General features: G+C 38.6%; 1 protein-coding gene across 1 annotated transcript; it reads right to left on the bottom strand.

Moving 5' to 3' along the window:
- gfra1b (gdnf family receptor alpha 1b) lies at window positions 1–22,023 on the bottom strand. The gene is made up of 10 exons (XM_086195606.1): window positions 21,528–22,023; window positions 21,057–21,374; window positions 19,802–19,885; window positions 9,238–9,416; window positions 7,917–8,089; window positions 6,690–6,799; window positions 5,360–5,494; window positions 4,389–4,585; window positions 1,809–1,856; window positions 1–1,476 (listed from the first exon to the last, which is right to left on the bottom strand). The coding sequence occupies exons 1-10, from the start codon at window positions 21,565–21,567 to the stop codon at window positions 1,324–1,326; spliced, it is 1,437 nt and encodes a 478-aa protein (XP_086051732.1). The 5' UTR covers window positions 21,568–22,023; the 3' UTR covers window positions 1–1,323.
- Between the last annotated feature and the right edge of the window lie 3,180 nt (window positions 22,024–25,203).

Raw genomic sequence — 25,203 nt, 5'->3', positions numbered from 1 at the left:
ATTTATTTCAGCTGTTTGATAAACTCTTAACAGATAAATCTTAAAATGTTGATCATTTCTTATTGTACAGAAATCTTAAATGAGCAAAATCAATGTTGATCCACTCAAAAGAAAAACTGGAAAAAAAACTCGCTGTCTTTAAAGAAGTGCACCATTACACATGTGGATCATACATTAAATTTCACTGACACATTTCAAGAACTGATAAGAATGTTTTTTAAAGTTTCATGTTGTACATTCCTCAAATGTCTTTGACAATTAGGGTGTGATTAAATATATATTCAACCATCATTTCCCTTCATTTGCATCAGCAGCAGTTGCTAGTGATTAATCTTTAATTGTCATTTGCTCTAGTTTACGTATGCACACATTCTTAAAGACACAATGTGATTACATAACAAAAATAGGGCCAGTGTGAAGAATTGGGATTGGAAATTCCTAATGATCTTGTTACAGATGAGAATACTTAACAAAAATACTGTCTAACTTAACATTTGTCACTTTGCCATCAAAATATAATCACACACAATCATATCGAACCATAATCTGTCACATTGTTAGAAACTGTAGCTACACTGGATACGGCTGAGAGTTGTGTTAGGTGTGTTAAGTTACTCTCAAAAAACAAACAAACGAAAAACATTACAGACAATATGTTACAAGCTAAAGAGAAAAGTGCACACTTTTGTGTAGCGTATTTACAAAATGTTCTTTTACAGGCAATGTGATCAAACCACAAGTGACCATAACAATCAAATCAAGCTACAAAACTCAGCTACAGCTAGTACTGATCATTTACAAGTGACTACGTTCTTCTGTTTCCAACCAAAAAAAATATATATTAGGGCTTCACGAGCGACATTCCATAAAATGTGTCCATGAAATGCCCTATTTGTCCATTGTGACGTTAAACACATTTAGCTTTCTTTTTTGTTAAGCGAGTTTATTGACAGGACAATGGACAACACAGTTATGCAGAGTAATCCACGAAATCTCCCCTGACACTGTTCAGCACATGGGCTGTCCACTGAGTCAACATGTGCGCCGACAAAGAAGGAAATTTATCCAATCACAGGCTTTAACTCCGGCAAAATGAGTCTTTCCTCTGAATTATTTTGGAAGTCATCAAAACTTCCCCTACGAGGCGTAGAAGGCAAAAGAGCTGCAGCGAAAAACAGCACGAAACCAAATACGGGGCAAATATCTGGTTTTCCCTTCTTAACGTGGAGTGTTTTCTTCGGTAGTCACACTTCGGCAAATAAAAACAAGTTGAGTGACATCTTGTTAAAGAAAAAAAGATTTGTGATCCATCTTCTGTGGATTCTACAAAAGCTGGAAACTTTCAACTTGTAATGCTGTTTGTGTGAAAGCAGAGGCTAAAGCCAGGAGAAGAGTGGACAGATGTAAGCTGGCGAGATCAGCTGGGGAACTTCTAGCGATGGCGTTGGAGTCACTGGACTCATCAAGTTGATGATTCTAAAGGGGGAAAACATAATGTCTGTGTTACATCGTGGGTAAAGATAAAGACGTTGGATAGTTTTTGTGTGCTTCAACATTGAACATCAGTTGTTAAATTTTCTTTGTGAATTTTGCCGCCTTTTTAATCACATTTGTTAAGTTTGGGACCAGAAATAATTGGTTTTTTTTTACATTTTAAGAACAAAACGTGCTTGTTGGGATAACAGGAGACTGTAAAATTGCCTCTAAATATGTTTTTATCTGATATGTCTTCTTTTGGTGAATCCAACTCCAATATTCTCAAAAAAGAATTTAAAAAAAGGAATAATGAAGAAGAATAAACTTATTACCAAACACTGAGCGGTATCCACTGTTAGGTTTGACACCAGTTTTTGGGCCTGGAAGGAAGAACAGAAGGGAGCCATTAATTTTCTTTCTTAATTGAGATGATCTATCTTTTTAAGATCAGAACCTGGCTGGTGCAAAAAAAACGCTCTTTGGATTACCACTCATGTAACCAGTCTTAATGGAATGAATAGTGGACATGCGTGGTCTTTAAAACATGACAAGGTCAAGCAAAACCATTATTACATCAAACCAAACTCCTACTGGATTCAAAATATTCAAATATGATAATACTTTCATTTCAAACCAACTCCCACTGACCCAACCACTTTGTATAATCATCCTCCCTGAGCAAGATGTGTAAGATATGAGTGTCCGTATAAAAGTTTGTATGTGAGCTCAAGGTTATGGCAGTTCAATATATTAAAACTTTTCCCGGACTGCTCGAAACCTTTTCAACCACACAAACACACACACACACACACATATATACACACAGATACAGAGATGGAGTACAGTGGAATGATAAAGTGTCTCTCGTGGGTTGGGAACATAATAAACACTCCACACGTTGGTTCTTAAATAGAAGGAATTGCATGAAGCAGGATTCTGGAGAAGGATGATTAATTGCTCTATAGGAGGTCTTTCCGACTGGAGAATGTTTAGCGGTGATAAATCATATTATCGCTATTAAAAGCCAATATGATAGATTGTCTCTGATATTATCTTATTTGAGAATATAGCTCCATAGTATTCATCGGAGGAAAATAGTCTGAAATCTGTTAGTGAAGCCAAAAGTTTTCAAAGAAGTACCCAGAGTAGATGCACAAAAAAAGTATATTAAATCAAGTTAAATGTCAAAATCAGCATATGAAATCGATTTCCTACAATTGCATTTGATATTTTAAATGTAATGGCTTTTTGCGTGTTATTATCTATGACTGTTATGATTGTTTTGTGGCATTTATTTTGGATGAGTAAAAAAGCTCTGCATACTGCCTTGCACTTGCAAGTCACAGTGTTTCGTGGCTGTGACGCCTTCTTCAGGAGATTCTTGATTTATTTTGGAGACATTTTTGTAAATCTCTGTGCAACATTGTTCCAGCCTCTCTACCATAAACTACCACACGCTGACAGTCAGGAGTTTTATTCATACTATTCCTCTTGGTCCTGCCATGACCAACCAGAGGAGGCACTAATGCACCCAGTGTTAACAGAGGGATTCAAAATGTACATAGTCTACATAGTAGACCACTACACTACCTGAATGGGTGCCCCGACACATCTTGAAAGCAATTGCTTGTGTCTCTTTGTGTCTGTGGATTCAGGTTCCTGTCAGCAAATCTGACTGTGTGTTTTTAAAAGTTAACAGGCAACTAGCTACCAGTTTGCATGCAGTGTTAGCATTGGTTGTAGCCTGTTACCCAACTTCTCAAGTGATTTATTACCCCAATAAATGCTTTTCTATTGATTTTTAGATTTCGATAACTCGTTTCATGTCTTCAATGCAGCATTATCTTCGTTTATTTGGTACATAATGGTCCCATTAAGAGTCAAATGGACATTCAAGCAGACTGATTATGCAGTTAGTATGAGGAACTGTAGCATTGTCATGTTTCTCTCAAGCCAATGGGAATCTAAGCTGATAAATTCCAATGACTGCTACAGATAGCTGGAAAATGGTAGTTCCTTTTTCCCCTGCAGACAGAAGCTAAATGCTAATTGTGTTTATTGAGTGTGAGAAATGTAGAAGTCAACATAAGCTTCCATTTTTTTCCCAACCATTAACTGAATCTTACTGGTGGATAAAACATTTGATACAGCTTTCCAATGACACAGTGTCCCTGTCCTCACACACACACACACAAACACACACACACACCATCTCAGACACACTACCCCTGTGGGCTATTTCTGATATTACTGTGGCAACCAATTAGCTTTGACATGACAGCTTTGGAAACTCTGTCTCCACATTGATGTCTCATCTTCCTACCCAGGAGGGGGGATTCTGCACATGCCATCATAAACCTATCGCTGATCCATCAAGGTGACAGAGCCAGACGCCTGACACTCAGATACAAGCCTCTGAATAGACCGCTACCTGATGTTTTGGTCTAAATGTGGATTCTTTCCAAAAAAAAGAAGAAAGTCCCGGATATGTAACTGGAAATTTCTGAAAATGTGAAAAGGTTTCTTTAATTTTCAACAGTTAGCCAGAAAAGGGGCACCCCCCAACACACATTTTACAAGAGGCATTGCTGCACACATACACCGTGAGGTAAGAGGTTATTATTAATTAGTGCTCAATCTTGCAATGCTCTTATTGTTTCGGAGATATTCCTTTGTAGATGAGTAGTTTTTCCATTATTGAGATCAGTGGGGGTTTAAATGGTCAGCGAGAATCTCATTGGATGATTTCTTAATTTGTATGTATGTAGAACACTGAAAACATATGGTATCAGTATATTCTTTGGGTACTCACATACTTTTTTTTTTCTTTTTTTGAGGCATTACACAACTACATCTGTTCAATTTTTCATGCAACTTCATCATGTAAACACGCTCCACTTATAAAATATCACCTGTAAGGTTCCGCAGATGTGATATAGAGAGTCAGCATCATCCAGTTTGCTCACGTCTGTCAGTGAGTCCAGTGCGTTACTGGTTCTGTCTTTACCCCGCCGAGTGATGCTGGGCTCCAGGACAGTTGGCTCAATTGGAGGTTGAGGTTGCCAAACTCCAACATCGGTACCGTTACCAAAAGCCTGGATAGCGTTACCTGTAGGAAATTAGTGTATTGATAAGTGGCATTTTTGATTCTGTACACAATCTTTGCTTTAGCTGACAAAAGAGAAATGTGAAAATATGCATCAAATGTAAAGCTAAATTATAGATTGTGGTCTCGCCACATTCTAGAATCAACAGTATCCATCTAAATGTTCCTCCGCCTCCACATCTAACAAGTCAACAGGTATCCTCTTGTAAAGAAAAAAGTAGCCCTGCACAAAACATTTTGTTAATGTCCAACTAAAAGCTATGTGTAATGGATACTTAAGATAATTGGGTAAGAAAAGAAATGGCTCGACCTTTCTCAAGGGCCTTTTTTGAAAAGTAGCGTCTGCTTTTAATGGCTATTATTCACAAAATGATCTAAAAAAACCCCCAAAGAACTTCATAAGCAGCTGGAAATAAGAGAAAGCATCAAAATGATTCATGTAATGGAATAGTCAGATGAGAATTTTTTATAAAATGTATCAAATACATTTATATGAGCAATAACAAACTGAGCAGAACTAGATCTAGTTTTAATGTTTGGTAAGAGTCATTCATAAAACAATGAGATTGGCTATATTTACATGTGTCTTCAACTTTGTAGCATGACATATGAATGAAATAGTAAAAAAAAAAAACTCAAAACCACAACAAATTTGAGATTTGATGATCAGTAATGACTTGAATGTGCACTACATGACAGTTTAAGACCATTTCCTCCCAGTTCACTTCTTTAAAAAAAAAAAAAAAAAAGCCATGATGGTGGAATATTGACACTCACGTAGGCATCGATTGTTCGTGAAAAAATCTGCAAATTTATCACAGTCTGGTTTGCTGTTGCCACTGCTGCTGCAGTCGCACCACGGCGACAGGCTAATACCAAAAGCTCGCACGTAATTGGGTGTCATCACAGTACCTGCAGAGTGCAAGAGAAGAAATCAAGTTAGCTATCCCAATTGTTACACCTTCTGCAACCTGCTACATCATAGTGATATGCTCCCTGACTTCTAATCATGCACTATAAGGAGATATTTAGGCTCCTGTGAAACACGCACCCTCTCACGAGGTACTTGGATGGAGACTCTCTTTAGAATTGCTTGTGTGTAATTTGCACACCTGGAAGCTATTCTGTTTGTTTCAGAGGGACTGACTAGGAAGTGTGACCGGAACATTCATGAGCAGAAATGTAAATGAAACCTTTCTTAGCCGTGTTGCCATCTCGGCTGAACAAGACTGACCTTTTACAGGGACCATGTGTTTGCTTATAAGTTGTAGAGGTAATGCTAATTTCAGACAGAGACGAGAGAGAGGTGAAGCCATTACAGAGTTGTAACCCTTGTGGGTGTGAACGCCGTGCAGATTTAAATGGCCACCTATTGAGCCAGCAATTGCACTTCTTCTGTGTTTTCATTACTAAAACTCAGTAGGAAGTCATTTTCCCTTCATACCTGCTGGTGGAACAAAATGAGAAAAGTACTTCCTCTGAATACTGTCATACTGTATGATGTGTGTAACATGTTCACCCCACACGTGTATGTATTTCATGGAATGACTATGTTTTTGCTTGATAACTATGTAACGGTTAAAAAAAAAATTACAGCCTAATTCTGCCCCTTTATACACTAATATAAAGACATAACAAAAACCTAGATTGCTATACATTTAAATATAGTTTGATATCCATTGTTTGTAAAATATTGCCAGCTATTTTTCTCACAAAAAATGTCACACATTGTATCTCCTCCTGCAAATATTTCTCATATATATGTATCTTGTCCAGATCATTCAGTGTGAGACCTTGCTGCATGATGTTATCAAGGAAACATTCTAAGACTGCCGATTTGGCCAAATTAGACCTTTCACCACCTTTGCACAGATGCGCAGGTTTCACTATTTTCTCATAATTTAGATATATGAATAGTTAAAAAGGTAAACAGGTTGCTGAACAAGCTGCAGTCCCCTTCCTACTTATGAAATAAATCCTTAAAGAAACCATGCACAACCCATGCAAGGAGATCTTTTGGAAAAGAAAAAGATTAAAACAAGACAATTGGAACTTATATTTACATATATTTATCTTATCAGGTACAAGTCAGCACTAAAATACCTACCAATAAGACCTGAGTAGGACAGCAGACAGTCAGCGTAGTTCTCCCTCAGACAGCCTGATATGGAGCGAGCTTCTGGCTGACAGTTGCTAATAAAGTCTGCCAACCTTGACCTATAAGAAAGTGTAAAAAAAAATGGAGATACAAATAACAGATGCACATGTGCGAGGTGCCAGGCAGTGTTTCATCACATCAGTATTAAATGGCTACTTCTGCTGCTATGTTGGAGCTCTTGAGCTGAGGAATGAACACAGTGCATTATACTCCAGTTAGTGTTGAATAAATTGAAGGCTGTCAGGTGTCTTTTAAAGGACGAGACTTGTTATTTATCAATTTTTTTATTTCTTTTCTTTTAAAGTGAATATGCTGTACTTTATCAACAGCAGCGTAGTGAAGCATGCAAGAAAAAACTAGACTGTTACAAATAAAAGGCTGCAGCAATGCAAGCGACTCTAGCTTACGATGTCATGGTTCACAAAATACACTGATTAGCTCCAATTCACCTGTAACTCCTTCGATCTCATTAGCAACGAGTAGAGCGCGCAAACATTCTGCCAGATGGCTTTGAGGCGGTGCCGACTTGTCTCCTTCGCAGGTAAAAAAAAAAAAAAGACAAACATCTCCGGCAGCAGTTTATGTCATCTGTCTCTAATTAATGTTAACTGGAACTTGGCTGTTGGAGCTGATGTCTGTACTCAGCTAAATATAATTTGCAAGAAAAGAACATACCCTCTGCAACATCACAGTTGCGATAAGAGCATGTTTCTGCAGATCAGAACCTCTCCAGATGAATTACATTTGGAGTTAACCTTTAAACTTTTCATATGTGTTGTATCTATAATTAATATGATTGATCAAACCAAGACTTTATTTGGATGAAGTATTGGCAGATACCCAAAATTAAAGTGCCCAGATAGGGATCGGGGCCAGAAAAAAACGGATCTGTAATAGACATGGATTAAACTGACTCAACCTGGCAATTTTCTGTCCATTAACCTTTTGAATGTTGTTTTCACCTTGTCCTTTTAGACTAGAACAGTAGTTATCGTCACCTGAAATAAACCATCTGAATTACACTTTGTTCAGGAAATGGTGACCCCACTATTTAAAAGTCACCTTTGTTTTTCAATGCACAAGTGAGGTAAATAGTTAAATTACAAATCTCATCACAGATATGAGTGACAAATATAAAAAAGATATGTTGTCAAAATGAGCATAGCTGTGTTTTACCTGCAGATATAGTTGGTTTTGCATGTTTTCTGAAGAGACAAACAGTTGGGTTTGTCTTTATCCTCATAGGAACAGACAGGCACGATAGTTTGCCGTCTACGTTCTGCACATGCTGTCTGATCCCCCACTGGACAAGAGCAAAACAGCATTCCGTAGCTGTATTTAGTCGGAACCTTCATTTTAGAAAGAAAAGCACCAAGTAAGTACCCACATAGCAGGTAATGTTGTGGCTTGTAGTACAAAAACACGTTTGTCACGTTGTTTCCAGGTTTCCAGACTATTTCTTGCTGAGTGAATGAATGCTGGCACTCAGGAAACAAGTCTAAAATGTTGCATCTACCACTTTTACGATAGCCTCCAGCTGTCAATAGCTGTATTAAACCCATTTGTAAATACCTTTTAGCAAAATGTGAACATCAGAACAAGTGATTAAACTATAGCTGCTACCCAGGGTGAATAGTAGCTTGTAGTTTAATGAGAAACTGGATAGAGAAGGTGGCTCAATGTGAAATAAAGGTGGGCGATATATTCAATGTACTTGATGTATCACGGCTTGTTCTACGTGGGATATAATAAATGACTAGAGCCAACGTAGAGTACAAATTGGCAGGTCATTTTTAAAACAGCTGGCATGTGTGCAGGGAGCGTCTACAAAGAGCAGCAGAGAAAAGAGGTCTCTTCACACACCAATTATCCTCTTTTGATCAATTTTTTCCCCCTGCAAAATGTATTCACTCTTGCACAGTGCAGCGGCATCGAAAAGATGTTTTCAACTTTGGTGTGCTAGCAAAACCAATAGTGAAATATTCATGGGTGAAGTGATTTTGAGGAAACTACATAAAAAAAAAAACCTCTGCACTTTGCAGACGGTCCCTGCACACTCATCTTCGGGCTGGTTGCCACTGCAAGGAAACCACATTTAGGTTGTAACTGGTTGGTTTTCGTTGGTTAAAGTACGACTCTGTAAACATTATATTTGGTTAAGATTTTGCATGCAAGACAAAATTGTTTACAATAGAAAGACAGCGAAACAATGTTTAAATGTAGACATATATGCTGCAAGATGTCTTGGATTTTCATCGCAAGTGTGTGATTTGTATGCATCAAAGTTCAGTCAATCTAGCATTTATGAAGCACTTTCAAAAGATTTCAAAATTATGATGTATATCACAGAATAGCCTCAAAATGATTGAAGTATCATTTCGAGGGCAGAATGTAAACTGGAGCTTTTGCCTTTGAAATCGAAGTTGGTTAGTGGGGCAACTACAACATCAAACACAGAAGCTGCTGCATGGCTCTCAAAATTAGCATGCTTGATTACCTTGTCAAAGAACTGTCGCAGGGCCTTGTGGCATTTGCGCTTGTTGCAGACCTCAGAAGCCGACACTCTGCTGGTGCACGGGTTAATATAAGCTGAGCGGTACTTCTTACATGTGTCATTCAGGTTACAGGCTTTAGCAGCATTCAGGCAGTTGTTCTCCTTTGTGGATGCCGGCTCAGCTACGAGAGAGAAAAAAAAATACAATAACATTTCATATTCCAGGCATCGCTAATGATCACAACTTCAACATTTCCATGATAACTTTCAAATGGCCTTTTGATGCATCTGCAGAGACGTATAAGAAAAAATATGTTCATGGAGACAAAATAAAATCTAGTGATACTGATTTTCCACATTTTGTGAGTCTGTTATTCTTATCAGTGTCAACGCCAAACTAAACTTTAAAATAATATGCAACTTGGTAATACTTCAAACACATGTAAAGAATTGCATTTTTGCTGTCTGTGAAATGGCAAAAAGGTTTATATATCTATCTATATATCTATATCTATCTATATATCTATATCTATCTATCTATCTATATATATCTATATATATCTATATCTATATCTATATCTATATCTATATCTATATCTATATATATATATATATATATATATATATATATATATATATATATATATAAAACCTTTTTTAAACTAAAAACTTGTATTTCCATTTGGATAGAGACCTGTGTCACTGGAGAGCCACAGTTAGGCCGTTCACATCATGATGATGTCATTTTAAGCTAGACAAAGTCTTTAAGTCTTAAAAAGTGTTTTCCTAAAGCATTCATTTCCCTCTTGGTTATTTAGTTTACTTAGTTAGGCTTTTACTTTTTGGCCAGGCTGCTTCACGTGCACGTCTGAGTAGATGACGTTCTTTCAAGATGACTCTATGATGTCATCAGACTGTGACATTTGTTTTAATGCAAACTCGTCTGTTCTTGCCATCTGTAGTGGCAATGACAAGTCAGTACATTTTAAATCACCTGGACTAGCTTTGTACACAAATATTAAAATCCCACATACTATGGGGCGATACACAATTATGTTTTATTGCCAAAGGGATAATCTCTGCTGAGCAGGTTAAAGGCAAGAGGTTTACCAACTGCTTGCTCAGGGAAAACATTGAGTCTCTGTATATTAGATTACAACCTGCTTTATTCATTCATGTATTTTTTTAGAGTTGTTAAAGTTAGAAAAGACCCAGTAATCTTGTACAACTTGGGGGAAACTGTAAGAGTAATATTTTCTGTAATTACGAAAATAAAAGTTTCCATTGAAGAAAAGTTGATTTTTGTATTTTCATATTATGACAAGTATAGTTCTAGACACAGAATCGGAAATGGCAAAAATCAGTAACAGAAGGTGACACTAACAAAAGTATCTGTAATTGGAATCGGCCAAGAAAATTGCAGTTGGTGCATCTCTAGTTCTTAGTGGCATCGAGTTGAAAGTGTAAAGATCTGGTGCACTGTAACAGTCCAGTATACTGAGGAATATGAGGAACAACAAATAGTTCAACACACACAGTAACAACAACCAACACTAAGTACGGAATAACCTGACGTGTGGCCAGATAGACACAAACAAAATATCTTTTCTTTCAGATCCAACATCCAAATATGTGAGTGAAAACTAGCCACTTTCTATGTTCTGAAGCCTTCTGTCCTCCATGTATTGCTCAAAGGGGGATTTTTGTCTTCAGCCTTAGTGAAAACACTGATGTCCTCTTTCGAGGATACAAACCTGCTCAGATGGAGCATTTTCTCTGCCTTTCAGTAACCACATCACCTATTTTGGCTTCCATCCTAGAACGCCTTTCCTTCATCCTCTGCAGAAAAAAAAAATCTCTCTGTGGCCAACTCTCACATCTCATTCCTCTCATTTGTTGTCGTTGAAGTCCTTCCTGCTTGGCTGACTCCAGTAGCGTAACACAAACAGTATCCTCATCCCCTGCATGGAAGAATGAATCCTCTAATTCTGCCTTTTGAGGTGGAATTGAAGCTCGCTGCAATCTTTCATGCACCACAGAATGAGCCATGATTAAATCTGAATACATTCTTGAACCTTGGGGTTAATCACACATTACAAAACCCATTACTTACATCTGACAAGTGCCTGGAGATGTGGGCTGTGATCTTTTAGTGGCTGTTTGTAGGTCTTGGGCCATCGGTGTGACAGTTTTACCTCAATTACTGTTCCCTAGAGGGTGAAAAACGCTTCCATTTGTTGTATTAAAAATCCTGCTTCAGAAAAGGAAACTTCTTACTTTTAGAAGTTGGATTAAAATGTGATTTTGTGTGTGTGTGTGTGTGTGTGTGTGAGTAAGATGTTGGAGGTCAGCGTGTGACTTCATTCACCCCATGGCAGGCAAAAACCTTTTCTATTGGGAGCATTTATGCATTTTGGGGGTGAGGTTTTCTCAGTTTCTTCAGTAATTAAAGTACAAATAATAATTTAATGTCTTTAAAGACCACATTCAATTTCATTGTGAACAACATTGTTTTTGCAACAGTCATTTCATTCATACCTCTAACAAGTGCACAAAGAGCATTAGAGTTGTAAATAAAGCCATAATTCATCTAAATTAGGTTTCTATTTTGTAAAAAGAAGACATTTTTAACTTTTAATGTAAATGTAATAGCGGATGTGCCCTATTAACTCCATTAATGCTGAACATGTCTTAGTAGTTGCTTATAACATATTCTTTGCTCCCTATACCATGTAATCCTCTTAATGTCTTGATTGTCTTGTATTTATGCAACTGCAAAGAAAATGTATAACCCACCAACAAAGAAAACTACATTCTGGTAAAACATATCCAAGTGGACACACACACACATACTTATTTAAGTTCTTGGGTTATTGTCCTTCCAGTGCAATCCTGACTAACTTGTCTGAAATGTAACATCATATCTTGTTTAAAAGGACTCTAAAGAAGAAGTAGTAATCTCACTTTGTTGTCTAAAGTTTCAACCCCTGAGCAAACTTACCGTGTTGCTATTGAAGTCAACAACATGACGAGCTCATGAAGCAAACGCTGGAATCTGACCCTATGATCCCTAATAGGCTGATACAAAATACCCTCTGCAAAAATGAGAATCTTATGGTTAATTGTTGTTACCTGAGGGCTGGTTTCACTAATACGGGGAGAATATAAAGGTATTTTACACAGCTGCAAAAATGTAGTGGTGTTGTCATCACTCAATGCAAAATGCAGTTAGTAATATAGGAAAGAAAAAAAAGGAAATGATTAAAACCTTTTTTCTTGAAATGCAAGATGAGATATTACAGTTGTGAGGATTTTGGATTTCTAAATGAAAGCCCTTCTACGTATTGCTCATCATGTGAGGAAATCCCTCTTGTGGTGTTTTTCTGTTACTTATGCTTTACTACATTGTTGAACTATGGATATTGTTCTCCAATTTCATGCATACATGCATAGTTCTTGTTCCTAGCATTAGAAGATCATTGCTAAAATGTTGACTTTTTCTTTCCTCAATGGTGGTCAGCTGTTCTGTGACTCCATTTGTGCTGTAAATGACCCCAACTTCTGATTTTGGCATGTTTAAGCCAAGTGGCATTGGTATATTTGTAGTCCTTCAGTCAGCACTGCCTCATTCCCCAGCTTGCTCCTGGTCTTCACTCAGCCATCCATGCAGAATCCCAACCTGCTCCTGGGCTGTCAGTTGTCCTCACTGACACCACTCTGATGGGTTTCAGTTATTTGCTGTCTTCTCTGAGGCCCAGTCTTCTTCCTCCCCCCAGTACAAGGCTTATCCTTCAACCTTCAGGCTGTCTTAGATATCTAGTTGTGTTGATCTCAGACACCCAGGCTTCCCGCCCAGGGTCCCCCAATCAGCACTTATTTAGTCTCCAGACCACCCATGTGAGCATTTCTTGACCTTTACTAGTCCATTTGCCTTCAGAACCGCTGCACACACCCTGCTGGGTATCTTCAGTGGTATTTTAGTCCTCTGGTTTGTTTCTCTTGTCTCTCTTTTATTCAGTTAAGCTTGAGTTCCTCAGTTCCTGCCTGCTGATTTCTGCTCTCCGCCACTTCACTGATAATAATTGGGGTTAAAAGGCTCAATACCTTTTCTAATCACACTCTATGGCGTCAGATAGCTGTCAAAATCATGAGAGCGCAAATACAAACTAAACGAGCACAGGATCAGGAATTGAGGGCATAAAAACATAACATTGAGAGGTCAAAAATAATCTTGTGGCAATTAAAGTTTTGTCTCGAGCGTGTAAATTGTGACAGAGAGCAGTTGTGAGACGGTGGTGCTGCTCACTCTCTCTTCTAACTTACTCGCTTGCTCGCTTCGGGATGTTTTTTCGCCCTCGATATTTTTTCCTACCAGAAATGCGTCACGGGTGTAAGGCTCGACAAGACGATTGCTGATCGAAGTTCGTCGGCGGAATACGCCTGTTAATGGTCAACTGTTTAAATCAATTTTCTTATGTGACTCCATACCTTCCAAAGATAGTTGCTGTGTTCAGACTGTTTGCTACCAACTGTTGATCTAAATAGGACTTCACACAATAATACTTAAAATAAGAATCAAATCATGGAGCTGGCTAGTTTTGGCGCCGCTGACCATTAACAGGTGTACTTTGGCGAACTTCTTCTTCTACTCCTTCTTCTTCTATGTGGTTTAATGGCATGTTCGGAGCATGACCGCCACATACCGCCTAAGAAAAATTGATTTAAACAGCTGACCATTAACAGGCGTATTCCGCAGACGAACTTCGATCGGCAATCTTCTTGTCGAGCCTTACCCCCGTGACGTATTTCTGGTAGGAAAAAATATCGAAGGTGAAAAAACATCCTGAAGCGAGCGAGCGTGTAAGGGCTCATTCCTACAGTTAAAAAGTACTGAACAGTGTTTGTGCTTAACTTCACCATTCTGAACTTAACAGTCCACTTAGTAAATCTCTAAGAAGTCGGCAATGGTTGAAGCCCTCTTCTTCATGGCTTCCTGCCATCATCACTAAATCCAAGCCAATACTTAATGACCCAGCCATAGTTCTGCTTTCTGTTCCATAAACCAGTCATTCACTCAAATCAAGGAGGTGGTAATACCTTATGTTAACCATTAGTAATTAAAATCATGAGGTTGTTATAAATTGCATTGATATATAGACGCAATAAATGCATGTGATACATGATCATGAAAGGAAAGCCTGAAGTATGTCACAGTCTATGTATATACGTATGTGAGCATGGTGATTTGCATGCAGATGAGTGTGCGCAAGTGCATAAGTATGTGTGACAGCTCTGTGTGACTGTGTATTTGCGGTGTTTTGTATATGGGTGCAGGGTGTGTTCGGCTCACATCAAATAATTTAATGCCTTACCGAAATCACATCCTGTGTCACCTGCAGCCTACAGCGTTTTATTTTCTTATCTCAAAGCCATGATTAGACGCTGCCTGCATCACTCATGGTTGCATATCCAGTTGGCTTCACGCACACAACTTGTCATGGCTAAGCCATTAGGTACACTCATCTTGGTGAGGAATTCATACCCTCCAAGCCGCTTTGCTGAGCTCCCATCTTTCAATAACTTTCATATGTGTCAGAGAGCCAAAGTACATTGAGGGAGTGGGTTAGTCAGTATGTGAATGACTCTGTGTGTGGTGTGTGTGTGTGTTCCTGGACTCGCTGATTGATAATGGCTCTGATTTGCTCACTGACATTCTTGGTATGACTCATGTTATCAAGTATTTCAGAATAACATGATGACACATCGTGTGTCAAAACTTGGTTGCAATATGAAAACCTTTCCATGGAGTGAAGGGATGTTGCCCTTCTTAATGCCAACCAGCCCAAATTATTTAGAATAGGGCTGTACTTTGTATCAAACACCTCCCATGTTGTTTAAAAATTATCAACTATCACATTGAGGATGATCTCAATAAAACCTGTGTTCCTATGTAGTATCATGCATTCCAAATATTTCTAATCAGTCCCTCCACAGAATCATCACTTTGATGCAGACTCAGCCAAACTCTGCAGAATATACGGCAGCACTTCCATAGTTTTAAGTTTCCCACAGTTTTGCCACAAAATTTTTCTGTTATGCTGGGAAATTTGGAAACTGTTGCACTTGTCATTGATTTGGGCACCATCATTTTTTAGAATTGATGTGAATTCCACAATGCAGCATCACATGTAAAAACAATGAAGAAGTATTATGCATCAATTGCAACTCTGTGTTAGAGCAAAATAGAGACATTTATTTGTGTGGTTTATTGTTAGAATAGCATCTACACACCTTTTTTAAAATAATTTGTAAAATACAACAAAAATATTCTCTGCGATGTAGAATGCCTGGTTAAAAGGCAATAAATCACAATTTTTTGCACTAAACCAAACCTTTTTCACCGCAACAATCTCAAGAAAACTCCACAGAACCCTGGAGGGACTCTACTTTACATAAATGTGATGTGTTGTTTATGTTCCTTTACTGTATCTGATTACCATCCCATCCATCCATTTTCTATACTGCTTATCCATTAAGGCTTGCAGGGGGGCTGGAGCCTATCCCAGCTGACACTGGGTGAGAGGCGGGCTTCACCCTGGATGGGTTGCCAGTCCATCGGAGGGCTATCAGGAGCAATTAGGGGTTTGGTATCCTGCTCAAGGATACTTGGACATGCATCAGATTACATGGCATATAAGTGAGTTGCACAACTGCATCTAATATTAGCTTTTATGGCTCCCTTTGATTAACTCAGTTGGAATGAACTTTATTATGTTGGGCTAAAATGACTAAGCATGTGAAATGATGAGTCTTTGGATAGCTTGCTGATGTGTCTTGTGTTAAATAGATCAGCAGATCTAAAATGTGTTTTCTACTGACGTTTAGCTGGTGTTTCGTCATACTGGAGCAGGAGCTGAATCCTTTGCTTCAGGCAACAAGACCATCTGAATTACTCATGAATTTGAAAATCATCATGCCAAGCTTCATCCCTTCTACATCAGATAGCTGATGGGGATAGACTGGAGGGACCCACTGGGCTTGGTGGAACATCCAGAGTGAGATTCCCTCCCTGTGAGTGCTGCTGCTTACTTCTAAATTGACTGGCTGAGGGCTGAGGGAACATTTGAAGTTTATCTCCAAAACTAAAATTGAACTGAAGTTATGGAATTGAGTAAAGGTGATCCAATTTGCAGTGGTCGTAACGTCACATGAACACAAATTGAGCACAAGAAGTGTGTGTGGGTGTGTGTGTGTGTGTGTAGTGACACGCTTTCGTTATAGCTTGATTCACACATTTCTCTTGAATAAAAAAAAAAAAAATGAACGAGAGGAAACTAAAAGCACATACTTTTGTTAAATGGACCGTCAGATTTGGTTGTGGATCAGTTCCAAAATCAGATCAGGTCCTAAACTTATGTTCTATTGTCCTACCAAATTTTATCAAAATCCATTCTCAACTTTATCCTACTAACAGACACCAACAGTGGACATCCCATGATGTCTTCAGTGGAGGTTACATGAATGACTGGATGCAGACATACTGGAATATTTTATGGTGCAAAAAAAACAAGCAGTTTGTGTTAAAGTACCCAAGTTTTTGGTCCCATTTTTGGTCTCTACGGTTCATTCACTATTTCATTACAACTTTACAGGACTGGGTTCCTTAAGCTATCTAAATAGTTGCGTGGCTTCATTAATTGGCGGGTGGAGGTGTCATCACAGTTGTCATTGTTTGCTCTCCTCAGTCAGATCCTCCTCATACTACTCTCCAGCTACCCATTTTGTCCGAATCTGATGCAAAGAGCCATGATGGCGACTACCAAAATGCCAGACTCAAGCCTTCAAATGATGACATATGCACGTGTTGTAAAAACATGTGATATGATTTGACTAAATCATCTTCAGTTGGCCCAGTATTCAATTTACAATATTGAAGGATCTGATTTGCAGTTTCGGCTACCCAGATTATGATGTAATTTAATTTTAGCAGATTTGTCAGCCAAACATTAATTCTGTGAACGTTCCTCCGGCGGTGTAAAACAAAAGTTCTTTGTTGACCAGGGCTTTTGGCACTATGTTCCAAAGAGTTATTTGTACTGGAAGTAAAAAGGTCTAAAGACTCAAGGCAAACTAGTCCACTGACATATGACAAAAAAAGCTCTACGCTTTCTCTTTATTTGGTAGCTGTTTGTAATCCCTACTGGACGTGGCCTTCAGTACACCTATGGTAGTAAGACCTTGACCTGGTCACAAGATTTCTTGTTATTCTGCAGACTTTCTTTATCATGAAATATGATGTGGCAGGTACAGAACCAATGAGAAACATTCAGCAGAAAAAGGACCGCTCCCATCCTTGCAGGAACTTCAAACAGCCCTAGCATCTGAAGTGGGACTATTTTGGGGTAAAAATAATGTCCTCTGGACTTAATTAGCCCTTGGTTCCTCCAAAGGTTCCTTGTTCTTGGGGGAAAGTTCCATAGTTGTACAGTGACCAAAGATACTTTCAAGATTGCTGTTTATAAAAGAAAAAAACAAAACAAAACATCACGATACCCTCCCTTTGTTCTGTAGCTTCAAAATAGAGCCATCAGACATTTTTTGCCTCCTTTTGAGTGGCAGGAGTGGAAACCATCCTCCCAGAGAGAGGGATTAGTCAAAAAAAAAAAAGTTACTATTGAGATGAATTAATTCAAATAGCTTCGAAGGTTGCATATGCCAAACACACACACACACACACACACACACACACACACACACATATATATATGTGTATATCTATATATGTATGTATACATATGTATACATATATATGTATACATATATGTATACATGTATATGTATATATATGTGTGTGTGTATATATATATATATATATATATATATATATATATATATATATATATATATATATATAATAAAATATAATTTTGTCATTACAGTTATTTCAAGCAACAAATGCCAAAACAAGAAAGAATTGGATGTGCTATCTGGGTATGAGCTAGGAAGCCTATATATTTCCTATAATATAAAAATGGATGAAGCACATATAATACTTAGTATTGGATTCCACTATTCCGGCTTTCTAGTAGGCATCAACTGTGAGCTGTCGACCTATGGGAGGATCATTCCATACAGGCTTAGCATTAGTTTACACTGCAGATGGCCCTGGGCCTGGCTTAGGGGCAGACAGGAATGAGGTCACAAATGGATTCCTGATATCTAACCCATTAAGTGTTTTTTTTTTTTCCCGTACACACACACACACACACACACACACTCACACACACACACACACCTCGCGGGTTAACACAGTGCTGTACATTAAACTTGAAGGGCTCCACCTCCTCTTCCGGATTCATCCTGCTCACAGTTCTTATAATAGGACCAAATAATGATAAAAGTTAACTTTATAATATGACTTTAAGAGAAGAGCACTTTAGCAGATTAAATCATTTGTTTAATGGGATTGCTGAGTTTCTTTTTGTCTTGTAAACTACATCAAGCAAATGATTTGGTCATGGTGAAATTCTGACATTTTTGATCAGTTTTGTCTTTTTTTTTCTTTTTTTTTTTTGCTCCTCCTTGGCCTTGAATAGTCCTTGTGGTGTTTTTTTATTCATTTTTTTTATTGGTAGTCTCCTTATCTGGAAGCCTCACAAATGTCAACAATGTTTTCAATTTCCATTTATTTTCCTCACTGTTCCTACTAGACCGGGTACTGCGGGAGTCTGTATCTATACACTACATTTGCACAATCCCAGGCGTAGTATAATAAACCTCAAAAATAAAATAAAAAACAGTAAGTGATTCTTTTGTACACATTTGAAATACAGTTATGTTACCGCATGTGGACGCAGGGCCACTGTGACACATTAAGTGGATTCAATCACAGCAAGAGCCAGAGAAAGAGAGACAGAGAATCAAATGACTTCTTTTTTTCCCCACTGACATGGTAACTGGCCAGAGCAGCAGACACCCCCCTCCAGCCAGAAAACCCGAAATCGAAGGGTGCCAGAGAGCGTTGCACTTCTTGTACTGATGGAGCCACTGAATGCAGACAGATGGTTAATTGCTCCTCTGTGTACATCTAAATATGGCCTGCTTAGGTTTCCAAGTCCACCTGCTCTGCATTGACATTTGAAGATATGCTGTTTATGAAACATTTTGTTTTAAATCCCGAAACTTAAAACCAAAACAGAACCCAAAGAGTGATTAATTCTTAACTAGCACAAAAAAACGCTCCATGCTGCGTTACCACTGTTGACGGTGGCAAAACATGAAGACCTCTAATCAGTGATTTTGAGAGCTTGAAAAGTGAAATATACTAAATTACTCTCGCTTTGTGTACGGCGGGTCACAATGGCAGATAAAAGCTTTTGTGGCGTGTAATGGGCATTGAAAGCTGCTGCCTTGAAACCAGACAGCGATAGAAAGAAGTGGCTGTCAAATGATGACAGATTTGCGGTGGAGCGGTGTGTGTGTAGAGTGACTTCTGCTGGATTTAAAACACAACTGAGAAGTAATGGTTCTGTGTACAATTACTTGATGAATATAAGCGGCTTCTTACCAGCAATGATGGGGGCCAGGCGGAAGATATCAGAGAGCCGGCTGTTGACTGGCTCATACGGGGAGTATTCAAGTAGATCGTTACCTGCATGGGGAGAAAAAAAACAACAACATTATGTCTGTAACCCAAAGTGTGGGAGGACGAAATTTAATACATGATGTCAAGTATCGCTACTGAGGTGATCCAATTACTCCTGCTGATACTTGTGAGTGCTTTTTATCAATACGTTGTCACGTTAACACACCAATGCTTGACCTTAGGTTGTATCAAGCTTTCTGTCTGTAGGTTTAACACCATTTTTAGTGAGTGAATGACAACGAGCTGCATCGCAACATGTCCCTTTAATGAATGAGGATTATAAGTGATGTGCAGATGAGATTTTTCTCTTTATATGTCAATATATATGCTCACTACATCATTCAATTATTGATAAACTGATGAAGTATAATACCACACCCCTTATTAATTGCCTTTAATATATTTTCAGCACTTCTGTATGATACGAGGGTGTTCCTAATATTCAGTGTGTCCCATTTACATGAGTTAGGTTGGAAAACATATTGGGAACACCTCTCAATCTCGCCTCTCAAATGACTGTCTCTAAAATGGCCTCTTGAATGGAATATACAGCTCTTGAAAACAGAGGTCCCATGGCTGATGCACTGATGATGACATATAAAATATTGGGGTTTTATGGTCAGAGTTACACCCAAAAGTAGATTAAGCCGTATAATTACTTCAGTTTGTTAAGTTGTAAATCGTCACCCTATTAAAATAACTGCCTGTCATTTTTTTGACGATTTTTTTTTGCTTAAATCAACTCCTTAAGACGTTTTGTCTCCACTTTTTTGTGTTTTCTGACAAACTTGAAAAAATGACGGGTGAATATTTTAAGAAGGCAATGAAATGCTGTTTAACACAGTAATAAAATGGCATAAAACATCTTCTAAAACCAGCTGCCGCAGTACAAGAACTATACTTTAAAGCCATTTTGCTGATGATATGCAGAACACAAAATGCATTCCAAAAGTATGAATGAGTAAATAATCTATTGTGTGGCTTTAATCATGAACTTGCCACTTGTTTTTTGATAAAACTTAATTTTGCCACTTAATTATTTTTGTGTCTGTATGTACAATTTGATTTTACTTGGAAGAGAGTGTTATTACTACATTTTCAGGCAGAATACCTCACTCCCCTTAAGTGTGATCTAATAAATGAACCAATTAACGTTTTCTTCTGAGGCCATGCCTACCCTGTAAACTCTGAAATATGCTCCAAAAGATCCGGAGACAATTCTTCTCCTTCTTCATGCCCCTCCTGCACCTGCACTGGTACAGCGGGCTCTGCTTCATGGCATCTATGGCGCTGCGGCACTCGCCCTGAGCCTCGGGACCGGTAACCGCGCTGAAGTTACTCTCCCTCCCGGCCACACACTGCCTCATGGTCCGATACTTGGTGCTGCAGCTGTACTCTTTGAGACATTGTTCACTGGCCTTTACGCAGTCCAGACGCACGGAGCGGGAGGGTGCGCTGCTGCTGCTGCTGTCACCCTTCAAGGTGAGCACCGAATCTGGGAGTTACAAGAAATCAGTCAGAGCACTTTATTATATTCTCACGCACACTATCCCTTTTCTACACGGCGTGTATTCACACCAATGGTGTAGTCAAACCTAGCGCATAGACTACTAGGGGAAAAGAAAGCAAAAGATGATGTCCCACTTACCCGGGAAGAACAATATAATGATAAAAGTTGTCAAAATCATTGCGCTTCAGGATAATCCGTGCGTAAAATGTAAAGAGCTGCTACAGGGGGTTAAAAAGAGTCACTCAGGTCCGTTTTTCCAAGGTTTGGAGACATGACGTGACATCCAGTGGCGATGCATCCTGTTAGATATCCAACAATCCACACAGCTAAACCCACATCGTGCCAACCTGCCGGAGTTTTGGAATATCGAAAGTGCGCATCTCCCAAGTCCCTCAGCCGCTCCCGTGCATCCGCCGCTCCGTTTCTAGGAGGTTTGATCCGACACCGGAGCTCTCACCGACGCAAAAACTTTACAGGTAGTGATCAAGAATAGTCGTTAATCACATTTAAACCGCCAAGTCCTGCTTCATGGAACTTTTAATATCTATTCCTTCCGCTATCAATGCGCGTTTAAATCCTCTGAAACATGGAAAATGTACATCCCGTTCAGCAGGTGGAAAGACGACCGCACCGTTTGATCTGGACTCCCGTGGATTCTGATGAAAAAGCGGGCGGTGAGGGGATGAGACGTGTGAGGGCGTGACGTCATGCGTACAATTAACAGCTTGCTTTTGCATCGCAGGGCGGTCAGGACACATCTGTGCAGAACATTTCTGCTGGATAGAATTCAACTCAGTGCAATACGAATCTATAATAGCTTACTAAGGAGATGGAACAGCGAAAAATTACCACAAAAAGTATCTCAATACTATTAATTTGCTCATTTAAAAAACACACACACACACACACACACAACTTAATATCCCACATTTGAAAACATCAAGTCTTGCATGTTATTTCAGTCCCTCAAATTGAGTAACTAATGTTGAGTGGAATCATGGAAGACGATATTGGTTTCTTATCTGAAATTGCCATACAAATTGTGATAACTGCAGACAAAACTTTTTCTATCAAAGTTTGTTTTGCAGCACTGGGGCGGGGTGGGGGTGCGGGGGACCCCAACAACAACAATGTAGAATTAGAGAATGAGTAAGTACTTTACTGGGGAGATTATTTTAGACCTTGCAGTTACTGTGCAGAAAGTATTCATGAATTGTGGTTCTTCTTAGTACTTAAGATATTTTATGGATGTGATATTTCATGTCAGTAGAACCTTTAAATGTATTTGTTGCTTATTTTGCATAAGATTTAATATTTCTATCACAGGAAAAAACCCTGCATATCCAAACTTCTGTTGTTTTTTTGTTTTTGTTTTTAATCTTTGCGTTAATGTCCTTCTGTATGGGTTCATACTTTTGCAACCTTACATGCATTTCAACATGGGGTTGTTAGCATACAGGACATCTGATATTTTCAGTGCCTCGCTTAAAGTTACATCGTTAATAGTGGAGATGGGAAAACCTGTTTTGAGACAACTTTAGGGCACCTCCACTAACATCTGAGCTAATTAGTACACTTGAGAGATGAGATAAAACAGTGTCCTTGAAGAAAAGCTTCCAGGCACACTCACTGTATGAGGGTCTGATTGACCTAGCAACACTCACTTAACAATTTCATTGACCCCTGTTGAAAGCACCACAAGGTTTGCACACCCAAATCAATTTGACTGCTGCAGTTATTATTTATTCCAGTGTGGTGACTCCGATGATACAACAGTGTTGTACCAGCTTGATTTATGAGGTAAATCTCTTTTTTATGACCTCATATAATCACTTGACTTTGTTAGGTTGTTTTGTTTTTCACCGGGTTACACAAAAATTTTGAGGCTGATTTTCACGAACCTGTCAGAACACATTCAATTCTTTTTTTGTTGGGGGGGGGGGGCAGATTTTTGGCTATTTACATACAGTGAAATGGATGTTGGAAAAAAACAGCAATATCCCTTTAAAATGACAAACTTATTATGGAAAAAGATCAAGTAAGTGAGGACTGCTGATGCTATAGCAAAAAAACAAAAACATATTTGCAGGATTTATGTGTGTGTGTGTGTGTGTGTGTGTGTGTGTGTGTGTGTGTGTGTGTATATAATATATATAATATATATATATATATGTGTGTGTGTATATATGTGTGTATATATGTATATGTATACATATATGTATATATGTGTGTGTGTGTGTATATGTATAAATTAATAATGTTTTTAATGAACCTCCTATATCAGAAATATGCTTTAACAGTAAATGTGATGCAACTCCTTTGCTCCAGCATTTAGTAATCCTTTGTGCAATTGAAGGTTATTATTTATGTATTTGCTGTAGGGTGGAAATGGGAGATGCATGTGACTAATCTGAATAGGGAAAAGGTGAACAAATTGAGGTGATGAACTCATGAGTGAATAATCCATGGCGAGTGCCCAAAGGATTACAGTATCATAATCAAGCTCATCCAAGTAGCTGTTAGTCATGTTTTACAATCTTGAGGCATTAAGAAAACCCCAGCATCAGCTACACTGTCCCAATAGAGTTATCTTACACAATTTATATTCAGTCGTATTATTAAACAGATGGTCAACTGTCATCTCTAATGAAGTGTTGTCAGATTATCGATCCACTCCTTATAAAGCATGGAGGTACTAGACCGATGAGTCAATATCCCTCCCTGTGTGGGAGCATCGCACACATACCGGGCTTGATAAAGAGCCCTTCAGCTTTTACATTGTAATATTTAAGGGATCAAGCCCACTGTGTTGGCATAAAGCAAATGCAGTATAGAAAATAATAGGTCTGTTACGTGTTAGATCTCAACATCATCATCTTATTTATGACATATCGAAGTAGCAAGATTTCAGGTGTGATGAGACTGATTATTGCTCAGTGAGGAGGTCATCATTTGTTAAGTTCCCAGTGACAGTCGTTAATGTTGCATTTCCTGCTTGTGAAATAAACAAATGGATAATCTATATGAAATGAGGAAGAGTATTAAACTCAGAGGCCCCTTTACTCGTTAATATCAGGACCCTCTGGTAGAAAAGCTTCCTGTCAGCGTTATCCATCTCAAAACCCTCATGGCCATCGTTCATTTCGGCCAAAGAACTCTCGGGATGCGATTTATTGGGAGCTAATCGATATCATTGTTCAGTTTAGATCACGAGATCAACATGAACCAATTAGCAGGTGCCTTGGCTGGTCTCTGCTCCTCTGACAGGAAGCAATAACTCACTTCATGTAAAAAGGATTAATTTCCTGTTAAAGGCTCACTCAGTTCTTTTGTTGATGATATAAATTGGCGGTAGGCTGTATTCATTTACCTAATTGAGGAGTGTTTGGAGGTTCTCCAGTGGAATTAACATCCATCCATTATCTATACTGCTTATCCTACAAGGCCACGGGGAGGAGGAGTAAATCAAGGCTGACGCCGAGGGAAGAGGCGGGGGTCCATCCTGGACCGAGTGCCGGTCACAGGTCCAGAGATCCATCCATTCACATTCACACCCATGGGACATTTAATCTCCTAAGTAAACTAACATGTATTTGAATATGCAGTGTTTTGGTTACATTGGATTCCCTTTAATGAGAAAAACATTCAAATCATATGCTCACTGTATTCCAAACACCCAAATGACACCAAATTACAGCTAAATACAGAGTTTACAACCAGGCTAACAATGTTTATAGCACAGATGTGTGTGACCAACATGAAAATTCAACATGGAAACTTTTTAATGCCAGAAACAGCTGTAGGCATTTTGTTC

The sequence above is a fragment of the Aulostomus chinensis genome, chromosome 23 (assembly GCF_037954235.1).
Source record: "Aulostomus chinensis isolate RoL2024-O1b breed Wild chromosome 23, RoL_Achi_v1.0, whole genome shotgun sequence".
NCBI classification, from domain to species: Eukaryota; Metazoa; Chordata; class Actinopteri; order Syngnathiformes; family Aulostomidae; genus Aulostomus; species Aulostomus chinensis.
This window is presented reverse-complemented; position numbering and strand designations above follow the sequence as displayed.